Source organism: Bos taurus, chromosome 19 (genome assembly GCF_002263795.3).
Source record: "Bos taurus isolate L1 Dominette 01449 registration number 42190680 breed Hereford chromosome 19, ARS-UCD2.0, whole genome shotgun sequence".
Classification (NCBI taxonomy): Eukaryota; Metazoa; Chordata; class Mammalia; order Artiodactyla; family Bovidae; genus Bos; species Bos taurus.
The window spans coordinates 33,835,845-33,857,891 of NC_037346.1; the positions used below are offsets into that span (position 1 = coordinate 33,835,845).

The window sequence follows — 22,047 nt, forward strand, 5'->3', positions numbered from 1 at the left end:
GAATGTTGAGCTTTAAGCCAACTTTTTCACTCTCCTCTTTTACCTTCATCAAGAGGCTTTTGAGTTCCTCTTCACTTTCTGCCATAAGGGTGGTGTCATCTGCATATCTGAGGTTATTGATATTTCTCCAGCAATCTTGATTCCAGCTTGTGTTTCTTCCAGTCCAGCGTTTCTCATGATGTACTCTGCATATAAGTTAAATAAACACGGTGACCATATACGAACTGTCGAATGAACTCCTTTTACTATTTGAAACCAGTCTGTTGTTCCATGTCCAGTTCTAACTGTTGCTTCCTGACCTGCATACACATTTCTCAAGAGGCAGATTAGGTGTTCTGGTATTCTCATCTCTTTCAGAATTTTCCACAGTTTATTGTGATCCACACAGTCAAAGGCTTTGGCATAGTCAATAAAGCAGAAATAGATGCTTTTCTGGAACTCACTTGCTTTTTCCATGATCCAGCAGATGTTGGCAATTTGATCTCTGGTTCCTCTGCCTTTTCTAAAACCAGCTTGAACATCAGGAAGTTCACGGTTCACATATTGCTGAAGCCTGGCTTGGAGAATTTTGAGCATTACTTTACTATCGTGTGAGATGAGTGCAATTGTGCAGTAGTTTGAGCATTCTTTGGCATTGCCTTTCTTTGGGATTGGAATGAAAACTGACCTTTTCCAGTCCTGTGGCCACTGCTGAGTTTTCCAAAATTGCTGGCATATTGAGTGCAGCACTTTCACAGCATCATCTTTCAGGATTTGGAATAGCTGAACTGGAATTCCATCACCTCCACTAGCTTTGTTCGTAGTGATGCTTTCTAAGGCCCACTTGACTTCACATTCCAGGATGTCTGGCTCTAGGTCAGTGATCACACCATCATGATTATCTGGGTCGTGAAGATCTTTTTTGTACAGTTCTTCTGTGTATTCTTGCCATCTCTTCTTAATATCTTCTGCTTCTGTTAGGTCCATACCATTTCTGTCCTTTATCGAGCCCATCTTTGCATGAAATGTTCCTTTGGTCTCTCTGATTTTCTTGAAGAGATCCCTAGTCTTTCCCATTCTGTTGTTTTCCTCTATTTCTTTGCATTGATCGCTGAAGAAGGCTTACTTATCTCTTCTTGCTATTCTTTGGAACTCTGCATTCAGATGTTTATATCTTTCCTTTTCTCCTTTGCTTTTAGCTTCTCTTCTTTTCACAGCTATTTGTAAGGCCTCCCCAGACAGCCATTTTGCATTTTTGCATTTCTTTTCCATGGGGATGGTCTTGATCCCTGTCTCCTGTACAATGTCACGAACCTCATTCCATAGTTCATCAGGCACTCTTATCTATCAGATCTAGGCCCTTAAATCTATCTCTCACTTCCACTGTATAATCATAAGGGATTTGATTTAGGTCATACCTGAATGGTCTAGTGGTTTTCCCTACTTTCTTCAATTTAAGTCTGAATTTGGCAATAAGGAGTTCATGATCTGAGCCACAGTCAGCTCCTGGTCTTGTTTTTGCTGACTGTATAGAGCTTCTCCGTCTTTGGCTGCAAAGAATATAATCAATCTGATTTCAGTGTTGACCATCTGGTGATGTCCATGTATAGAGTCTTCTCTTGTACTTTTGGAAGAGGGTGTTTGTTTTGACCAGTGCATTTTCTTGGCAAAACTCTATTAGTCTTTGCCCTGCTTCATTCCATATTCCAAGGCCAAATTTGCCTGTTATTCCAGGTGTTTCTTGACTTCCTACTTTTGCATTCCAGTCCCCTACAATGAAAATGACATCTTTTTTGGGTGTTAGTTCTAAAAGGTCTTGTAGGTCTTCATAGAACTGTTCAACTTCAGCTTCTTCAGCATTACTGGTTGGGGCATAGACTTGGATTACTGTGATATTGAATGGTGTGCCTTGGAAACAAACAGAGATCATTGTGTCATTTTTGAGATTGCATCCAAGTACTGCATTTCGGACTCTCTTGTTGACCATGATGGCTACTCCATTTCTTCTGAGGGATTCCTGCTCGCAGTAGTAGATATAATGGTCATCTGAGTTAAATTCACCCATTCCAGTCCATTTCAGTTCACTGATTCCTAGAATGTCGACATTCACTCTGGCCATCTCTTGTTTGACCACTTCCAATTTGCCTTGATTCATGGACCTGACATTCCAGGTTCCTATGCAATATTGCTCTTTACAGCATGGGACCTTGCTTCTATCACCAGTCACATCCACAGCTGGGTATTCTTTTTGCTTTGGCTCCATCCCTTCATTCTTTCTGGAGTTATTTCTCCACTGATCTCCAGTAGCATATTGGGCACCTACTGACCTGGGGAGTTTCTCTTTCAGTATCCTATCATTTTGCCTTTTCGTACTGTTCATGGGGTTCTCAAGGCAAGAATACTGAAGTGGTTTGCCATTCCCTTTACTTAATTATATACATTTTAAAGCTTTTCCCTGTAAAATGTTTAGTTCTTTCCCTCCAGTTTGTTTTAGAGTCTAGTTTTCATTTAGATTCTTTCTTTGAATGTTTGGTGCTGGTCATGTGCTCATAATTTAGAATTAGCAATTAAGATGTTATTTGAAAGCTTCGTGTGTGGCAGATCTTATGGATAGTGAGTCTACACTGGGTCATCAGCCTGAGTCATTGTCACAGACAGCTTCCTTTTTGAGGGGCTGCTCAAATCCCTCAACAAAGACTCAGCCATTAGGGATGTTCAATTAAATTTCCAAGTTTAAAGTCACTTGAAAGGATTCCCCTCTGGTGGTTATGTTACCAAGCTGATACATGATTAGTTAGTTTTATTTTTGATTTCTAGGGATTGTTATTTTCTTCTTAGTTTTGTTTCACAGTGATATATGATTCCAAACTCAAAGCTACAAAATGAAGAGGTGAACTCCAGCTTCTAACCCTGTCCCCTCTGCCCTGTTTTCTCCATTACCCTTGGGCAACTGTTGTCTTTAAAACTAACTTCTTTGTGCCCCTCCCTTTATCCCCTTACTCTGACTTATTTTCCTGTTATACATCTTATCACTCCCTGCTACTGTTAACCTTTTTTCACTACTAGTGTAAGCTTCATGAGAGCAGGGACAAAAATAAATGTATTGATATTCCTCAGTTCCATGTAGGGCCGTTCAAAGGGAGGTTTGTGATTATTTTTTTCCTTTTTGAGTATTTTGAGGTTACCATAGTTTATTTTATATTTAAAAATTTATATTATTAGTCAACACTGCTATTTCACATCAGCACATATGAATTATACCTTTGCAGCCATGTAAAGGTCACACAGGGCAGTGTGATCTGACGGGTGTAGAGGTGGTAAGGGATGAGAGACACTGTGTTCTGAGCTGCACTCTGTTCCCATAGATGGGTGATGTCTGAGCATGAAGACTGCCTGTGGCATCTGTGTCCAAGAGGTCCAGCTTCATGACATCTTGTTCAGCCACCCATGCAAGACCCAGGAGAGTGTCACGCAGGAGTGGGAATGCTCCAGCGTTAGAGTGAACTGGACTCGGGGTGCAGGCAGCTGTACTAGAAGGTGACATACATGTTCTTAAGTCACCACACTCTGCAAAGTAGTAAAGCCCACAGTGTTTATGGCAAATTGGGGTTAGGAGAACAACACCCAAAACCTTTGTCGGTGACATGTGAAATGGAACATGGTAAAAACAGTAGTACGGATTTTGCACGAATTAAATGGTAAAGAAATACATACTTGTGGCAAAAAGCATGACAGTTTACCTTGAAAAAAGGTGATGTTGGCAGCCTGTGAGTTCAGCTGGGTGCAGTGTTCCCTACTAGCTTATTGTTGCAAAATCAAAACATAAGCAAATGGTAAATTTGTATTGTGATCAAATTGTTTCCTAATAGTCAAGTTGGAACAATAAACACTTTAAGCCAGTGGTTTAGCAAAACTGATTGTGTTTTTCTCTTTTTTTCTTCAGATGATATGCCAATGGGAACTGCTGGAAGACGTGCTTCTAATGAGTTCTTGGTGTTTGGAGGGTATGTTTGCATGTTTCACTAAACACTTTTTCATGTTTTTTTGTGTGTGAGTAAAGTTACAGAACTCTATATTCTTGATTCTAAAATTTATTTTGTTTCACAATGGTTTCTTTAAACATTTTTTAAAATTGTAGTAAAAAAAAATATGAGAATTTGCTGTCTCAACCATTTTTCAGTTTGAGTTCAAAAACAGCATTAAGTATATTCACAATGTTTTACAATAGGTCTCCATATATGGTCTCCACTCGGACATATGGTTATACATTATGTTGTGTTTTTAGGTGGTTTTTGTATGTGGCATAAGAGAACGGTCTAGTTTCAATTTTGGCTGGTGGATATCTAGTTTTCCCAGCACTATTTGCTGAAGAGACTGTCCTTTCTCCATTGAATGATGTTGGCACCCTTGTCAAAGATCACTTATTTATAAACTCAAGAGTTTGTTTCTGAGTTCTCTGTTCTACTCAACTGGTCTGTGGGTCCGTCTTTATGCCAGTGCCACACTGTTTTGACTACTGTAGCTTTGTAGTACGTTTTGAAATCAAGAAGTATGCAATCTCTCAGAATTCCCTGGTGGTTTAGTGGTTAGGACTTGGCACTTTCAGTGCCATGGACTTGGGTTCAATCCCTGATTTGGGAACTAAGATCCCTCAAGCCCATGCTGCTGCTGCTGCTAAGTCGCTTCAGTCATGTCCAACTCTGTGCGACCCCATAGACAGCAGCCCACCAGGCTCCCCCATCCCTGGATTTCTCCAGGCAAGAACACTGGAGTGGGTTGCCATTTCTTTCTCCAGTGCATGAAAGTGAAAAGTGAAAGTGAAGTCGCTCAGTCGTGTCTGACTCTTAGCAACCCCATGGACTGCAGCCTACCAGGCTCCTCTGTCCATGGGATTTTCCAGGCAAGAGTACCAGAGTGGGTTGCCATTGCTTTCTCTGTCAAGCCCATGTGGCACAGCAAAAATTATAAATAAATAAAAAGCAGACTGAGACCTCCAATTTTATTATTTTCCATGATTATTCTGACTATTCAGGGTCCATGCAGAGTCCATATGAATTTTAAGATAGATTTTTTTTCTATTTATATAAAAATAGCCATTGGGATTTTGATAGGGACAGCACTAATCTGTATAAAACACTTTGGGTATTGCTGTTAACATCTTAATATTAAGTTTTCCCATCCATGAATATGAGGTGTCTTCTTTAATTACATTTAACAGTGTTTTGCAGTTTTCATCATGCAAGTCTTTGATCTCCTTGGTTAGACTTATTTCTCAAATTCTATTCTTTTTGATACTAGTATCAGTGAGATTGTTTTCTTAATTTCCTTTCTGGATTATTCGTTGTTAATATATGGAAAATACAACGGATTTTTCTGTGTGTTGATTTTATATCCTGCAATTTTGCTGAGTTTACTAGTTCTGATGTCTTTTTTTTTCCTTTCATGTAAAATCTTTCGTTTTCTACATTTATGATCATGCTGTCTGTGAAGAGATAATTTTATTTCTTCCTTTCCAGTTTGAATGTCTTTTATTTTCTTACCTAATTGCTCTGGCTAGGAATTCTACAATGAATAGAATTGTTGAAAGAGGCCGTTCTTAACTCATCCCTGATCATAGAGGAAAAGCTTTCTGTCAGTCACCATTGAATATGTTGTTAATTGTGGGCTTTTCATATATACCTTTATTATTGTTGAGGTAATTTCCTTCTATCCCTATTTTATTTAGTAGTTTTTGTCATGAAAGGGTGTTGGATGTTGACAAATGCTTCATCAGTTGTGATTATTGTGTGGGTTTTGTCCTTTGCTCTGTTAATTATGGTGTACTATAAATCCTGTTTGGTCATTGTGTTTGATCCTTTTGATGTGATCTTGAATTTGGTTTGCTAGTATTTTATTGACGATTTTCACTTCAAATTTCATCAGGGATATTCTGTAGTTTTCTTTTCCTATAGTGTCTGTGTCTGGCTTTTGTACTAGGGTAAACTGAACTCATGGGATGAGTTTGGAAGTGTTCCCCCCTCTTCAATTTTTGGAAGAGTCTGAGTGTTGTGTGGTAAGTCTTTAACTGATAGAATCCACCAGTGAAACCACAGGGTCCCAGATTTTTCTCTTTTGGGAGGTTTTCAGTTAGTGGTCGGAGAAGGCAATGGCGCCCCACTCCAGTACTCTTGCCTGGAAAATCCCATGGATGGAGGAGCCCGGTAGGCTGCAGTCCATGGGGTCGCTCAGAGTCGGACAGGACTGAGCTACTTCGCTTTCACTTTTCACCTTCATGCACTGGAGAAGGAAATGGCAACCCACTCCAGTGTTCTTGCCTGGAGAATCCCAGGGATGGAGGAGCCTGGTGGGCTGCCATCTGTGGGGTCACACAGAGTCGGACACGACTGAAGCGACTTAGCAGCAGCAGCAGCAGTTAGTGGTTTAGTCTCGTTACTAGTAATAGGTCTATTCAGGTTTTCTTTCTTCATGATCCAGTTTTGGTAGCTTGTGTATTTATAGCATTTATCTGTATATTCAAGGTGGCATTAGTTATGACCTTTCTTTCATTTATGATTTTGAGTCTTTTCTCTTTTATCTTTAGTTAATATCACCAAGGGTTTATCAATTTCATTGATTTTTATTTAAATAACTAAATATATCATCTCTTTATCTCTCTAATATTGTAACTAGGCAAAAGTGGGAGATTTTTTTGCTTTTTCAGAATTAAGGAAAGGCAAAAGAATGAAATCATTCATTCTTTCTTAAGGCCTAGTGTCACCCCTGATGTTTCAAGGTGTGTTGTAGATTGAATTGAAAGTTATGTAAGGACATGCCATTTCTGAATTTGTGAAAAGCAAGGAAAGAAACCAGCTGTGCTGCACAGTGTGGATCTCACATGAGTTGTGTGCTGGGAGTCACACAGTATGTTTTTAGTCTTCATCAAAGTTCCAGTTCCTGAGAACGCTTACTACACTCATAACTTTTGTAAACATTCCAGGCATCTCTGCTCTTGAATTTCCTGTTTTTTTACCCAGCATAATTTCCTAGAAGTATTTTTCCTCTAGATCACATAAGGAATAAGTCACAGAATGTAAGCAGATGCAGCTGTATCGCGCCGGCCGTGGGCCCTTCCTGTTGCTGTAGAGGGGTGTGTATCCCCTTCTTGTTGCAAGTCTTCCTCCTCAGTGTGTGTGTGCAAACCAGGAGACTTCTTGAAATGACAGGTGTGATGTATTCGGCTATATATATATGTATATATTTAAGATCATTTCTTAATCACATTCAGATGTGATCACTTGGCTTCTTCTAGAATTTTCTCTCAATATCACCAGTGGGTCAAGTGAAAGGAGAGTGGTCTCACTGGATTTATTTCCTTTTCCATGACTCATGTCTGCAGGCAGTGCCAGCCCTCCGTGTCCCCACACAGCACAGCTGCCCCCATTCCCGTCCCCACGCAGGTGAGGAACTACCAGCGCATAGAGCAGAACCTCACCTCCACTGCTGGCTCCAGCACAAATCTACATGGCTCTCCACGGTAGGTGGGCACTCGCCCCTTTCCCAGTTCCTCCACCTGTCTTTTAAAGTCCTTGTTGTTATTGAAGGTTCATCACTTTCCATAGCTGACTACTCTCTTACGTGGATGTGTGCTAGAGGTGTACGAAGTTGAATAATGATAAATGTTTTTGTAGTGGATGTTTAAGCTTGGCCGGGTAATTCATATGGTGTGATACAGTGCTAGTGGTAAAGAACCCACCTGCCAATGCAGGGGGAAAAGGAAATGGCAACCCACTCCAGTACTCTTGCCTAGAGAATTCCGTGGACAGAGGAGCCTGGTGGGCTGCTGTCCATGGGGTCGCACGGTGTCAGACAGAAGTGAAGCGACTTAGCATGCATACATGCGTTGGAGAAGGAAATGGCAACCCACTCCAGTATTCTTGCCTGGAGAATCCCAAGGACAGAGGAGCCTGGTGGGCTGCTGTCTATGGGGTTGCACAGAGTCAGACACTGAAGTGACTTAGCAGCAGCAGCAGCAGCCGCCAATGCAGGAGACTTAAAAGATGTGGGTTTGATCCCTGGGTCAGGAAGATCCCCTGGAGAAGGGCATGGCAACCCACTCTAGTATTCTTGCCTGGAAAATCACATGGACAGAGGAGTCTGGCAGTCTACAGTCCTTGGGGTAGCAAAAGCGACTGAAGTGACTTGGCATGCATGCACACGTGCATGATACATTCATATTTGAATTAAGGAACTCTGGAAGGATACATTAGAAATGAACATAGAAGTAACCTTTTGAGTAGGACTGAGGAAGTGTTGGAAATTAAGTAGAGGGATCCAAGGTGGGAGGGAGACCTCACTCTGTAGTTTCACACACTTGATGTCTGTTCCATGCAACTTGCTCCATACTTTAAAAAATCTACTGCATGGCATACTGTTTGGAAGCTTTAGGAAAAAAGACGGAAATACAGTCCTGGAAGCTGCCAGCGAGGGAGTAATTGTCTTTCTCCCCAGATCTGCAGTGGTACGAAGGTCTAACACCAGCCCTCTGGGCTTCCTCCGTCCGGGATCTTGCTCCCCAGCGCCGGCAGATGCGGTTCCAGCCATAGGACGAAGACTCTCCACTGGCTCTTCCAGGCCTTACTCACCTTCCCCTCTAGGTAAGGAGAATACGTGGCAGTTGATTCCCTCCTTTTTCATGATGACACCTGTGACAGGACCCTCCCTTAGGAGCCCAGCTCTTGGTGGCCTTGAGTCCCAGCTGATAGGGAGCCATGTCTCTCCCTCCAACCCTCCACTGCTCTGACTGCTTCTTGAGGGTTTGTAAATCCATTCAGAGCACTGTTGGAAATATGATAGTATCCATGGGTCTTATGGATAAAAAGCATCTCTAAACACAAAATCAGATACCCTAGGTTAAAGCATATATAATTCCTGCCCTTCTTTGGTGCTAGGATTTAAGAGGGTTACAAGGCAGTGGTGTACATAACTGTGCCAGGCTGTGTCCACCAGAGGCCCTCCTGCTACAGGGGGCAGGGGCGGTAGCTCCTCCCCCCTCTCCCGGTCACTTTGTACAGCAGCAGGGGGAGCTCGGAAACCACCCCCAGGACACCCTGGGAGGCCACAGAACAGCAAATCCCAACCTAACAGAAAGACCCCAGACCACATTTTCAGGAAAACTGAGAGACAGAGAAAATGCTCCAACTTGAGAATACACATCGGAGAGGCCAGAGCAACTGAGATTGCAGAGTCTGAGAGAGACAGCCACCCAGCAGAAATGTTGGGGGAGCAGGACAGGGAGGGCCAGCATACACAGACACTTCCAAGAGGAGGGCTGCACCCCCCATCACAGCTGCTGGAGGAAACTGAGAGGGCAGGGGGAGACACCTCAGCAGGAGGGAGAGCGAGAGACTGCGGCAGCGCCCAGGTGCCCCGGTCGCAGAACAGGACCCCAGTGACACTTTGTCAAAAGGTTACATCAGCACTTGGCCTGTTGCAATGGTTTTAAAAGTATTTTTAGCTGAAAAATATTCTTCAAACAAAACTGTGGCTCTTCCTCATCCCCTCTGTAACCCTTAGGCTCTCCCAGTTCCAGGGGCGAGGCCCAGCCACACTTAAGTCAGTGCCTCTTCTTTTTGGTGGACACGTGTCTCTCGTCTGCCGAAGCTCCCTGAAGCCTTCCCCGGCTCTCCCTCTGGTTAGTTTGGCTTCCCAGAGGTAGATGCAGAGAGCATTCCAGAGAGTGCCTGGGAAGACCCTGCTGGAGATCAGGGAGGAAGCAGGGGCGGCAGGTGCCCTTCAGAGCACCTATGGGCCTGACCCCCAAGGGTGAGGGAGCGGGGAGGAGTGGGCAGGAGTTCTGAGGTAGTGAGTCCTAAGGAGACATCCCCCAAGCTGAAGGAGCATCCCCAGGCACCATGCCATCCAGATCTGTGACCCATCCAGTCACAGTTGGGGCGGCATGGGAGCGACCTTGGCAGGAACATGGTGGGCAGAGGGCCAGCTACTGGGCCCCGGCAGCTCCATAGGCTGGACGCTCGGGACCAGCTTTTCACATTCTCTGTCATGAAGGCATGTCGAGGGTGTGCCTGGCTCTCTCCCCGGACTCTGCTCTCCAGGTAGGCCCAGTGGGGCTCTATTCTCCGTGAGCCCAGCACCCAGCATGTGGGCCACGTAGCATGCACGAGCTGAACTACATCTTTGCTAATTAAATTCTGTGAGCTGTAATATACAGCCTGTGCACCTGTTGCCTGTTCCATCCTTTACTAGTTCTGAGCCATTTCTCCATCCTTTCCCCTTTCTTTCTCTCAGTGGGCACCATTCCTGAGCAGTTCCGTCAGTGCTGCTGCGGGCATCTTCAGGGCCATGAATCCAGGAGTAGGAACTCATCAGGTAGGCAATGTCCACACAGTGTACATAGTTTAAGTCCCATCGTGAGTGAATTCAAGTTAGATTTTTCCAGTCTTAGCAAACCAATAGATTTATATGAGATATTTTCTGTGCTCTCCTGTCTTGGTCTAATGTCCTCTAGTGCATCATTGCTGATTGGTTGACTCCTGGGCATATGATTCTTTCATGAAACCAAGTCTTAGGAATTAATGACTTGGCTAAATTCTGGTTGTCAAACAGACAATGGAAATCAATCTAGAAAATGAAATTTCATTACTTTGATTAATACTGGTTTTAATAAGAGCTACCAGTTAGCATCATATAAAAAAGAAATGTGGGTGTTTATTTGCTTTATTATATAAAATATATATGTCTGAAAAGATATGTGTAAATCACACACTGATAAGTCAAATCTTACACGTGCATTTGAGGCACTGGGCAGTTAAAGGAATGCTCCATTACTTAGAAAAGAACTCTTTTCTTGGTTTAGTGTTACAGATTTTATGTTCCCTTAAAAATAGAGCTCCAATAATTTTCTCCAGATCATAACATTTTGTCACTGTTTATTGGTGCATGTGTATATGTATACACACACGTATGGTAGAATGCGGGTCTAAAAACTAAAATACTAGATTTAGGATGAGATTAACCTAAGAGTGGTCAGCAGCAGTATCTCATATTTACTGGTGTCTGTTTTGGGGAAGATAATGGTTATCAGCCACCAAGAAGGTTTGTATGTCTTTAACGTTGGTGGTGGTGGTTTGGCTTGCAAGAAGCTCCAAGGAATTTGTAACTGGAGCTCCCAGCTTATGGACGTTAGGTCAGTAGCAGCAGGGTTGGGAGGGGAGTTCCCAGGTCATAGCCAACAATTCTTTGAGACCTTGTCTCCCAGTGTTCCCCTGAGAGGCAGGAAGTCTGTCTATGAGTATTCTGTTTGTAGAGAAGATGGATATTTTAGGTTTCAAATGAATTTCATGAAACTGACAAATATCCATATATGCTTGTTATTTTTAGACAAAAAAACTAGGAAAAGTATATTATCTTTCCAATTTTCTTGCTAACATTCTTTACTTGAATAAGGAGTTTTTTTCTAGGTTAGCTTGAGTTTCTTTTAGTTGCTACATGAGAAGAGAGAATAATTTCATTGATAATACACATGTGTGTTGTCACATAAAGAGTAGAAACCATCTTGTTCAGTGTAGATTTGTGTTATCTTCATTAGCTTTAGCCATTTACTCTTTAATTTTCTTCGTTGGTAATTAGACATTGCATTAATTGAGTTATGTGCTTGCTGTTGATAAAAACAGCTGATAGCCCACAGTCATTAACTTCTGTCTCAATGCCTTTGTCAACTGTTTTGTAAAGGAGCCAAAAAATTGTGTCTTGCCAGGTAAACAATTTTTAAAATATCTCATGGAAAACAAGACATTCGTTAGAATTCTCATTTGAGAGGTGTCTTCTTGACTCCCCTTTTCTGCTCTGTGCTTGTTCTGTTTGGGTTAACGTTGCCTCTGTGTCCTTGGCAGGTTCTCCCGTACCGCAGGCCCAGTCACCACAGCCTGTCCTGTTGGGCGCTAGACTGCAGAGTGCCCCCACCCTCACCGACATCTACCAGAACAAGCAGAAACTCAGAAAACAGCACTCTGACCCCGTGTGCCCATCCCAGGCCGGGGCTGGTTATAGCTGCTCCCCCCAGCCCAGCCGGCCTGGCAGCCTTGGGACCTCCCCGACCAAGCACACCGGGTCCTCCCCGCGGAGCTCAGACTGGTTCTTCAGAACTCCATTACCAACCATCATTGGCTCTCCTACTAAGGTGTGTTTATTTAGCCCTCATGTGCATGTTATGACTTTGCTAAACGAACATTTCTCAACTGGGGCACTGTGTTCTGGATGGTCAGTTGGATCCAGTAGCAGACCACAAGAGAAATTGAAATAGGGAAGTTGATTACTCCCAGGTCCCGGGAGAAGCACCCAGGGGCTACACGGGGAAGTTGAGTCAGAGCACAGACAAAGACAGGGCCTTGGGCATACGCCTCTGTTAGGTCTGTGGGTAGAGTGCTGTGGGGTTCTGGCCTAAGGCTGGATGGGTCATTCCAAACCAAAGAGCAGGGTCTGGTAAGTTCTATGAGGGTCTTGTCTTAAGGGGTGCATAGTGGGAGGGCCCCAGGAGACGGGAAGGTCACCAGGCCTGTCAGCGAAGCCTGATCCGGAACTTACTCACTCTTGACTCTGTGCTGCTGTCTAGGGCGTGCGCTTGTACAGGGAGCTAATGTCAACGTAAGGTCCCTGCAGTCGGTTTAGCAGTAGCTTAACTGAGCTTTCAGGAGTAGAAAGCTAGGTCATGAGCTAGTCTAACAGATACTTGTGGAAAGCATTCAGGGGTGAACAACCACAGTTAATCAGCACCTGCTCTGTGCCAGGCAGAGTGTAAGGCCTTTACTTGCTGCATGTTTTACATTCATTATCCTGTTTACCCTGAAGAAAGGAAGCAGGCTTAGTGTAAATGAACTGGTCAGGGTCACAGAGACTGGATGTAGAGGAGCCAGATTTGAATCCAGGCCCTCCACAGTCCAGAGTCTCTGCTCCAGCCTCTGCACCACGAGCCTGGCGACTCTGAATGGAATTACTCCATATGTTGGAGTAATTTGCTTATATGTTTTTCTTTAGACCACAGCTCCTTTCAAAATTCCCAAAACGCAAGCATCTTCCAACCTGCTCGCCTTAGCCACTCGTCATGGGCCTTCTGAGGGGCAGCTGAAAGATGGGAACAACCCAAGGAAATGCACTCACTGTGTCCTGGTACAAGGAGGGGAGAGGCAGAAGTCCGAGCATCAGGTCAAGGCAGCGTTTGGCAGGTAAACAAGGACATTTCCTTCCAGCCTCAAACTTGAAGACTGTAGCAGTGCCTCTATTTCTACGATAAAACAACCAGACCAAACTAGCAGCTGCTCTATGCCAGTGGTTAGTGATACTGTGTACAGTTAGTGACTCTGTGTAAACGTAGCATCTCAGAAAACTAAGATGCTTCCTGCACCTGTGTGAATCATAGCTCATCCTAAGTTTCCTGAGGGGTCTGTTTATACCTTCTATTTTTCTGGTTATGAAGTTAATCTCTGCCTTGAATTGTTTGGTCTCTATTTTTGTCTCCTTGTTCTTTGACTTCCCATTAACCCTTTTATGGCTTGGCTTAAGTCACCCTTGTTATTGATATGTCTAGATTTTTTAAAAGTATACATTTACATTATTATTTTTCTTTTTAGGTCCGTCAGTACTGGGAAATTATCAGATCAACAAGTAAAAACACCTTTTGGTGGACATCAGGGCAGCACGGACAGTTTAAATACAGAACGACCAATGGATACAGGTAAGAAAAATCTGGTTTCCTTTAGGCACATAATTTGTTAGTTTCCTCTTGCTGCTGTGACAGATTACCACAAGTATATTAGTTTACGGTTCTCAAGGTCTCACTGGGCTGAAGTTAAGGTGTGGGCAGGGCTGTGTTCACTCTGGAAGCTCTGGGGAGACTGTATTCCTTGCCTTTCTAGCTTCTAGGGATCACCTGCTCCCCTTGGCTCAGCTGCTCCCCTTCCATCTAGAAAGCCAACCATGGCCAGTCTAGACTCAGACCTTCTGCCTGCTTGTTATCCATTTGAAGGCCCCTTATGATTGCATTGGACCCACTGGATAATCTCTTTAAGGCCAGCTGATTAGCAACCCTAGTTCCATCTGCAACTTTAATTCCTCTTTGCCATGTAATGTAAGTATTTACAGGTTCCAAGGGTCAGAACGTGAGCGTCTCTGGCTTGGCTGTGGGGGTAACATTCTGCCTGTCTACTCCTATTGACTGTTCATCAACCTGCTGACCCACATCTCTTCATCCAGCCTCTGTCATCTCATCTGGTTTCTTAGGAGCCTGCCAAGACAGCAACTTGTGCAGTGTCTGGATGATAAGCAACCCATGAGTTAGGAGGAGTTCTGACCAAGATTGTTTTTTATCAGTAGGATAACACTGGCCAAAGTTACCTTAAACACATACGTGTTCTTCAGCATTTCTTATGTAGCTGGCCTATCCTATAGAGAGCCATGGGTCACTGAGATCCCTGGCTCTTTCAGTTGTTCCAGAGATCTTTATGTCCATGGGCCCACACCAAGATTACTTTGGACTGCTTGTCAAAAAAATGAAATCAAAGGGCTGGTTCCATGTCCTAAACCAGACTTGTTCAATTGAGCTTTCTGGAAGTGGATTTTAGGAATCTGTGTCTCTAGCAAACTCCGCATGTGATTACTACGGCACACTGAAATTTGAGAATCACTGTTGTAACCTTTGTTCTTGTTTTCTCTATAATACTTTTATTGACTCTCCCGTGAATCTCCAAAGCAGGGGATGTCTAGACCAGTAAATATCTTGAGTGTGGTTTGTGGTTTCTGTACAACAGGACTTCACTTTTCACTCCACTCTCATCTGGCATGGTTTCTAAAGAGAAATCTGGTGTAAGTCTTACCCTTGTTCCTGATGTAATAGATGAGATGTTCTCTCCCCACCCCACCCCACCCCCCGCCCCCCCCCACACACAGTTTGACTTTTTTCAGGAATTTTTCTTTGATTCTCTGCTGTTTGAATATGAAGTGCTTAGGAATAGATTTTTTTTTTTTTTTTTTTAATTCTAACCACTTGGTGTTCTTGAGGTTTCCTGGACCTGTGGTTTGATTCTGCATTTGTTTGGGAAATTACTTGGTCTTTACTATTGATACTTCAAGTGTTTCTTTCGTTCTTTTCTTTCTCCTTCCGATATTCCCATTGCATGTATATTACACCTTTGTGGTTGTCCCACAGTTCTTGGACATTCTGGGGGTTTTGTTTTTGGTTCTTCTTTCTCTTTGCTTTCCAGTTTTGGAAGTTCCTACTGACGTACTTTCAGGCTAGCTGATTCTCTTCTCCACCACGTCCTGTCTGTTGATGAGCTTGCCTTTTAATTTTTTGTTGAAAGCCAGACATGATATACTAGATATAAAGAATCAAGTCAAATAGTGTGAGGTCTTTTTTATTTTTTGCCACAAGTGAGGCTGTGTGTAGGGTTTGCTGTAGCTGTAGGTAGCAGGGTAAACTTTTCTCTGGTGTCTTTGCTTTTGTTCCCTTTTCTTGGAGTCTCCCTAGATACTCCTATGTCATGCCTAACTCTGCATTTTCTTCTAAGAAACTATAAGCCAAAAGGCAGCTTAGCTCTTAAGTTTCTCCACATCCTCACCAACATTTGTTATTTGCTGTTTTTTGAGGATGACCATCCTGACAGGTATGAGGTGGTATCTCACTGTGATTTTTACTTGCATTTCCCTGATGATTAGTGATGTTGAGCATCTTTTCATGTACCTATTGACCATATTTTTTTGAAAAGTAACTTCTCAGGTCCTCTGCCCATTTTTTAATCAGGTTTTTTTCCTCACATTTTTATTTCCAATTCTTAGTTTCCACATTTTCAAATTATTCTCAGCTGTGACTGCAGTTCACATATTTTAGAAGTGCACAGAAAACTGACTTCTAGGCTTTGGTGAAAGGAAGATTCACAGCTGTGAAGAGATTACTGTAAAATATTTTTCATGGAGCTCTAAATTGAATTCTGTTTTTAAGAGTAATAAATGTTTATTGTAAAAAGCCAAAAATCTAATGTAACAGTGAAGTCTCCCTGTAACCCTGCCCTCTGGAATATAGCACGCGTGGTGAACTTCTTCTTTCAGCCCCTGCAGGAGCCTGTGGTGTTGCCCTGGCCCCCGCTATAGGAGCAGCAGCAAGTTCTAGGGCTGTGATGTTCACAGTGGGGTCTCCCCCACACAGGGCCGCAGCCACCACATGTACCCACACCGGCCTTCGGATAAGAACCACCTCAGGTGAGGATTGACTTAGTTCTGCCTTGGGCTCTTGTTTGGGGTGCAAGTTCTGAAAAATGCCTTCATGGTGTGATATAATTTCAGTGACGTGGATATAACAATCTTCTTTACCTTAAAGGGTTATAAAAAGTAAATGAGGGGACTTCCCTGATGGCCCAGTGGTTCAGAGTCCACCTTCCACTCTAGAAAGCACCAGTTCCATCCCTGGTCAGGGACCTAAGGTCCCTCCACGCAGAGCGGCTGAAGAAAAGAGAGAAAGAAAATAACAGTTTATACCTATTAACTAAGCCAACATTTAAATAGTATAACCCAGTGCTGTGGAGGCTTAGTGGGAAGTGTGTGCTCACTTTTGGCTGCTTTAGAAAACAGCATGATGATTCTTAGAGCTGTAGAAGTGTGTATAGTAATATTTGACCTGTGGTAACTGCATTCTGTTTATGAGACCACTCACAGCAAAACAGTCTTATAAAGTATTTATCACACATAAATAACTCACAAGAAGGTGAGATCTCATCACAATGTTGTTCATGGTATTAGAAATCAGAACTGGTGTAAGTGCCTCCAGACCAGCGCTCGGATAGAGTTTTAGTGATGTACCACCTATGGCTGAGTTTTCTCACCTGAGGACTGCGGTGCAGCAGGGGAGAAAGGTGTATACTGCTGCTGCTAAGTCGCTTCAGTCGTGTCTGACTCTGTGCAACTCCATAGACAGCAGCCCACCATGCTCCCCAATCCCTGGGATTCTCCAGGCAAGAACACTGGAGTGGGTTGCCATTTCCTTCTCCAATGCATGAAAGCGAAAAGTGAAGTCGCTCAGTCGTATCCGACTCTTAGTGACCCCATGGACTGCAACCTACCAGGCTCCTCCATCCATGGGATTTTCCAGGCAAGAGTATTGGAGTGGGGTGCCATTGCCTTCTCTGAGGCGTATGCTAGAGTTTGTCTAAAACAATTTAAAAGCAGCTGTGATGAGTCTGTGAAGGATGCCTACAGCTGAGGAATGAAGGTGAGCGTTGGAAGACAGAGCCTGTTCTTGGGCTGGGGTGGGAGCGGGGTTTCTCTTACTGGTTGCCATACTGCCTGGTGATCACTGGGTGCTAATCACTGAGCGCTGTCCATGTCCTCTCTCCACAGGGGGCTCTAGCGGCTCCGGGGGCTCTCTGTGCTCCATCGGTGGCCGCGTGTGTGGGGGCTCCCCCCCTGGGCTGTGCTCGGGGTCTCCTCCTCCTGGAGCAGAGGCAGCTCCCAGCCTGAGACATGTGCCTTGTGGTGCTTCACCCCCCAGCCTGGAGGGGCTTGTCACCTTTGAAGCCCCCGAACTGCCAGAGGAAACGCTGATGGAGGTGGGAAGAGACCCTACAATGTGTCCTTTAAGGCTACAGTGAGGAGAGAATTGATAATGAGAGGGGAGAATCAGAGAGCAAGTCCCAGTGGTTCTCCCCATGACTTTTTCTATCTGAAACCTTGGTGGTGTGTTTTTAGAATTATGTTGACAGTGACACTTATTCACAACAAGCTTTGGTTCACAGGAAGTGACACATACAAACTTTGTATTCTTAGTGCTTTTATCTGAAGTTTATTTACTACTTATGGTGGTAGTGATTTAGTCTCTAAGTTGTGTCTGACTCTTGAGAACCCATGGACTATAGCCTGCTAGGCGCCTCTGTCCATGGGATTCTCCAGGCCAGAATACTGGAGTGGGTTGCCATTCCCTTCTCCAGGAGATCTTCCCAACCCAGGGATCGAACCTGGGTCTCCTGCCTTGCAGGCAGATTCTTTACTGACTAAGCTATGCGGGAAGCCCTTTTACTACTTATAGGACTTTTAAAACATAATCTTTTCCCTAAAACCATAACTTTTTATTCTCAAAGCTTACCTTACCTTACAAGATAAAAATGATATGCTTAAACTTAGGTCTTGAAAAAGTAGATTATAATGCCAACTGAGTCAGTAACGCTGAGAAATACAGCTTCCCAGCAGATTGGACAGTCAGGTCCCTCCATGGAGCTTGTTCTCCAGGGAAAAACAGGTCATAATGTGCAGCATGCTGAGCACACATCCAGAACGAGGTTAATGTTACGATTCCAAAGCCTGTGCCAGCTAACTCCTCAGCATCGACTCTAGGCCATCTTCCCGTGGACTGCATCTGACCTCAGTCAGTGCAGATCACCCTGCACTTCAAATGAAAATGACCTGTTCTCCAGACCATCGAAGGCACTAAGTGTCCATGCTGGACCCCTAGGATTTCTGTTGTGTGTGGAGGAGCATTAAGTATCTCACATAAAATTTATAAAATATTGCATGCAAAATCTTAGTAGTGATTCTGTGGTAAGTTTAAGCTGTAATTTTGAAAATATGTATAATGTAAATTATGTTCTAGTAAGTGTTGGAACATACAGTCCAATTTGCTGTTGCAGAGCAGGGAGACTCTCAAAAGTTGGTTCGTTTATTCTCCTGTCTCAAGGAAACTGGTTTTCATCCCTTTTAACCATGGAAGGAGAGTGAGAAACTTAGTCTTATTTTAGATTTCAAAATACATTGCTAGCTAAAAACAAATCTCAAAACAGCATTAATTTTAGAATACCAATTTTTAATGCATGGCTATTATGTCTGTCTGTACTTCATTCTAACTGAAAAGATCATGAAATTTAAAAGCTTTATTATTAGGAATCACTACTAACTGAGGAACCACCAGAAATTTAAATAAAGTATCTCTGAATTTTAAGCCAGTAGAATTCATGAAACTATTGAGAAGTGTAGTCTCATGTCCAGAATATGCTGAAGTTCTTATATCTCAGTATCTATTTGGTCATGTTTGGTCAGTGTCTCGTGTACATTGATTTAGTTCTGTGTTTCATTTTTTCCTGGTGAAAGCACAGTAGCCTCGTATCTTTGAGGCTGAATGTTGTGGTTGCTCTCATACATGCCACAAAACACATGACACATCTTTGATTTCATTTGTGTTTATCTTCTGACTAGTTTTCTGGAATTTAGAAATTTCAGCCTCCTCTGATCATTCTGATATTGATATGTATAGAAAAATATCAGCAGTGGCCACGGTTGGTATACAGAAATGAGTATGCACCTCTCCTTAACCTGCAAGTTTCTAAGACAAGTTGGCTTTGCCTTAGCAAGAACATGCAGACACCTTACGCCACCTGAACTCAATGCTGCTGTTCACGGAGTGTGTGCTGGACCTGACGGCTGTGCGCGGGGGGAGCCCGGAGCTCTGCGCATCCGCCGTCTCCGTGTACCAGATCCAGGAGAGTGCGGTGGTGGACCAGATCAGCCAGCTGAGCAAGGACTGGGGGTAGGTGGCCCCTACTGTCCGTCTCCTTCCTTCCTTCCTGCCCTCCATACACTGGTGTCCAAGCTGGAGGCCTCGCCACCCACTGCAGGTCATGTCTGGTTCACAGAAGTGTTGAGGAGTCTCTGAGTTATTTCAGTGCTCAATTTCACTGTGTGAGCCAAGACCGGAGGTTCTGCAGCCTTGATTTTAAAGATACTTGATTATAAAGAGATGGTACTCTTATCTGAGTGTGCCCCTAGTGTTAAAAGTACACTTTTTTCCACGCCGACCTTTCTCCTTTCAGGAGTCCTTTGTGCACTAAGAGTGTCAAGGCGGGTTGAGATGGGGCCTGGTCTGTTGGTTTGCAGGCTAACACTGTGCTTGCTGTCTCTGGGCCAGGCGGGTAGAGCAGCTGGTGTTGTACATGAAAGCTGCACAACTCCTGGCAGCCTCTCTGCATCTCGCCAAAGAGCAGATCAAGTCCGGGAAGCTGAGCCCGTCCTCAGGTGTGAAGCAAGGTAGGCTGGGGCATGATGAGCTCTTGGAGGCCCAGCAGTCCTCTCCCCTTGCACTGAGAAAGGGGTTTTTGATGAGGGGTCACTGTGTTATTAAGTCTTCTTCAATGGGAAAAGATGCTGGCTTCTCTGTTTTTAACATAGAACAATCAGGTGCTTTGTTGTCAATCCTCTCCTAACTGAGAGAGAGGACATAGGAAAGAATGATTTCCAGGCGCTTTTCTCAGTGATCATTTTATGTTGCTTTCCTTAAGTTAGCAGGAAAGTTATATGTCACCATGACTCTGTTTCTGAAAGAAAACTGAATTCTTATTTCAACTTTTTTCCAGTTGTCAAAAATCTGAATGAACGATATAAATTCTGCATTAGCATGTGCAAGAAACTGACAGAAAAGCTGAATCGCTTCTTCTCTGACAAACAGAGATTTATTGATGAAATCAACAGCGTAACTGCAGAGAAACTCATCTATAACTGTGCTGTAGAAATGGTAACCCTTTTTAAGGTGTAATATTGTACAGTAATAGTTGTGGTGTTTAAGAGCATCTTTTGAATTGCACACCTGCTTGACATCATCCTTTTAAGCAGAGTTTATGCACCACCACTCCCAAGTCCCAGGTGTTATGGTACCTCTTCCTGAAGGAGTATTTGGACTGAATTAACATGCAGCAAACATAAGCTGTGTTGGTTACCACTTTTGGTATTAATAAGTTTACCATACCGCTTAAAAATTGCTAACATTAGGCATGATCTAATCTTTTGATAGTTTGAATCTAAAAGCTTTTGCTGGATCTGTTTCTTCGTTTCCCATTGTTTAAGAAATTTGGCTTAAAATGTTAGAAAAAAATTCTGCTCTTTTACCCTATCTGCAAAAATTCATGTGCTCTGGTTATATTCGTAGAAATAATTTGTTTTCTGTATCTCGAAAGGAAAATTGCCTGAGGTAAGCATGAAATTAGAGGCTGTTAAAGAAGTAATTCAGTGGGGAAGAACTTAATTATTGACCAACCTTATGATTTTTACCATACTAACACAATTGACCTTCCTTCTTGGCCCCAGATTTACCTGAACTCTGAATTGTACTGTTATATTACCCCTTGGCATTTTTTTGAAAGTCATCATAATAAAAAGTCATATGAAAATAATTTTGGAATATAAGCTATTGATGAGAATAATATATATTATATCGCTATAAACTGTTGACATGAATAACATTATGCACTGTATCATTTTGTACCAAATAAAGACTTCGTAGGATAGGTTTTCTCTTAAAATTTGTGCCAGGACTGATGTCCTGTCGTGAGGAGTGACAGTGCTGTTGTCTCTGCTGATGACATGGCCGCGTGCCTCCAACAAATCTCTCCTGGGTCCTGGCTGCTGAGTAGCTTGGGGGCACTCACCTTACATGTAGTTCTTTCTTTCTCCCTCCGTTTCAGGACTTTGATTTTCCATATCCATTTTATTTATCTTATTGTAAGTGGCTTTGCTTTTTGAAAGAGACAGCATACTGACAGATAAATTAGCACACTGGATCCCTCACAGACTCAGAGATGAATGATTAAAGAGAAAATTAGGATGCTGCTGGGAAAACAGAATGCTCATAAACCTGTGAATGACACTAAGGAGGCCCTGCCCCCCTCCCACTACCCAGCTCACTCCTGCTTCTCGTGGCTCGGCCTCAGTGTCACTTCCTGGAGGCTCTCCTTACCTTCCCCTCCCTGATAGTCTGGTTAGGTGCCCCTTGAGTGTAGTCCACTGGGATCCAGGGCTTCCTCCTGTGATATCGTGTGGCCCTTGGAGGACACCGCACACCTTACCTGGACTGTGAGCTCGCCTTCATCATATGCCCAATGCCCTGTAAATTCAAGAGGTGCCCATTAAATGTCTCTGAGTGAATAAATCCCACACACCAGGAAGTCCTTTAACTGAAAGAAGCAGCTGATAAATGGCTTTTAATATCATTTAATTATTTCATTGTAACAAAATCTGCTTTAATGAAATGCCAGGTTACTAGTATGGAAG

The 22,047-nt window shown here is 43.3% G+C and overlaps 1 protein-coding gene across 11 annotated transcripts in view; it reads left to right on the plus strand.

The window, feature by feature from the left end:
* ULK2 (unc-51 like autophagy activating kinase 2) overlaps positions 1–22,047 on the plus strand; it is a 58,496-nt gene that overhangs the window by 33,313 nt on the left and 3,136 nt on the right. For 5 of the 11 annotated variants that reach the window (XM_015458739.3, XM_005220405.5, XM_005220407.5 and 2 more), the window contains 12 exons: positions 3,923–3,983; positions 7,355–7,492; positions 8,467–8,612; positions 10,264–10,344; positions 11,868–12,154; positions 13,009–13,196; positions 13,602–13,705; positions 16,075–16,224; positions 17,359–17,567; positions 19,356–19,534; positions 19,913–20,031; positions 20,358–20,515. In XM_015458739.3, coding sequence (XP_015314225.1) covers positions 3,923–3,983; positions 7,355–7,492; positions 8,467–8,612; positions 10,264–10,344; positions 11,868–12,154; positions 13,009–13,196; positions 13,602–13,705; positions 16,075–16,224; positions 17,359–17,567; positions 19,356–19,534; positions 19,913–20,031; positions 20,358–20,515 — 1,820 coding nt within the window. Of the gene's footprint in view, positions 1–3,922; positions 3,984–7,354; positions 7,493–8,466; positions 8,613–10,263; positions 10,345–11,867; positions 12,155–13,008; positions 13,197–13,601; positions 13,706–16,074; positions 16,225–17,358; positions 17,588–19,335; positions 19,535–19,881; positions 20,032–20,357; positions 20,516–22,047 lie in introns of those variants that run through there. The other 6 variants (XM_015458740.3, XM_005220406.5, XM_010816052.4 and 3 more) reach the window with 4 other exon arrangements.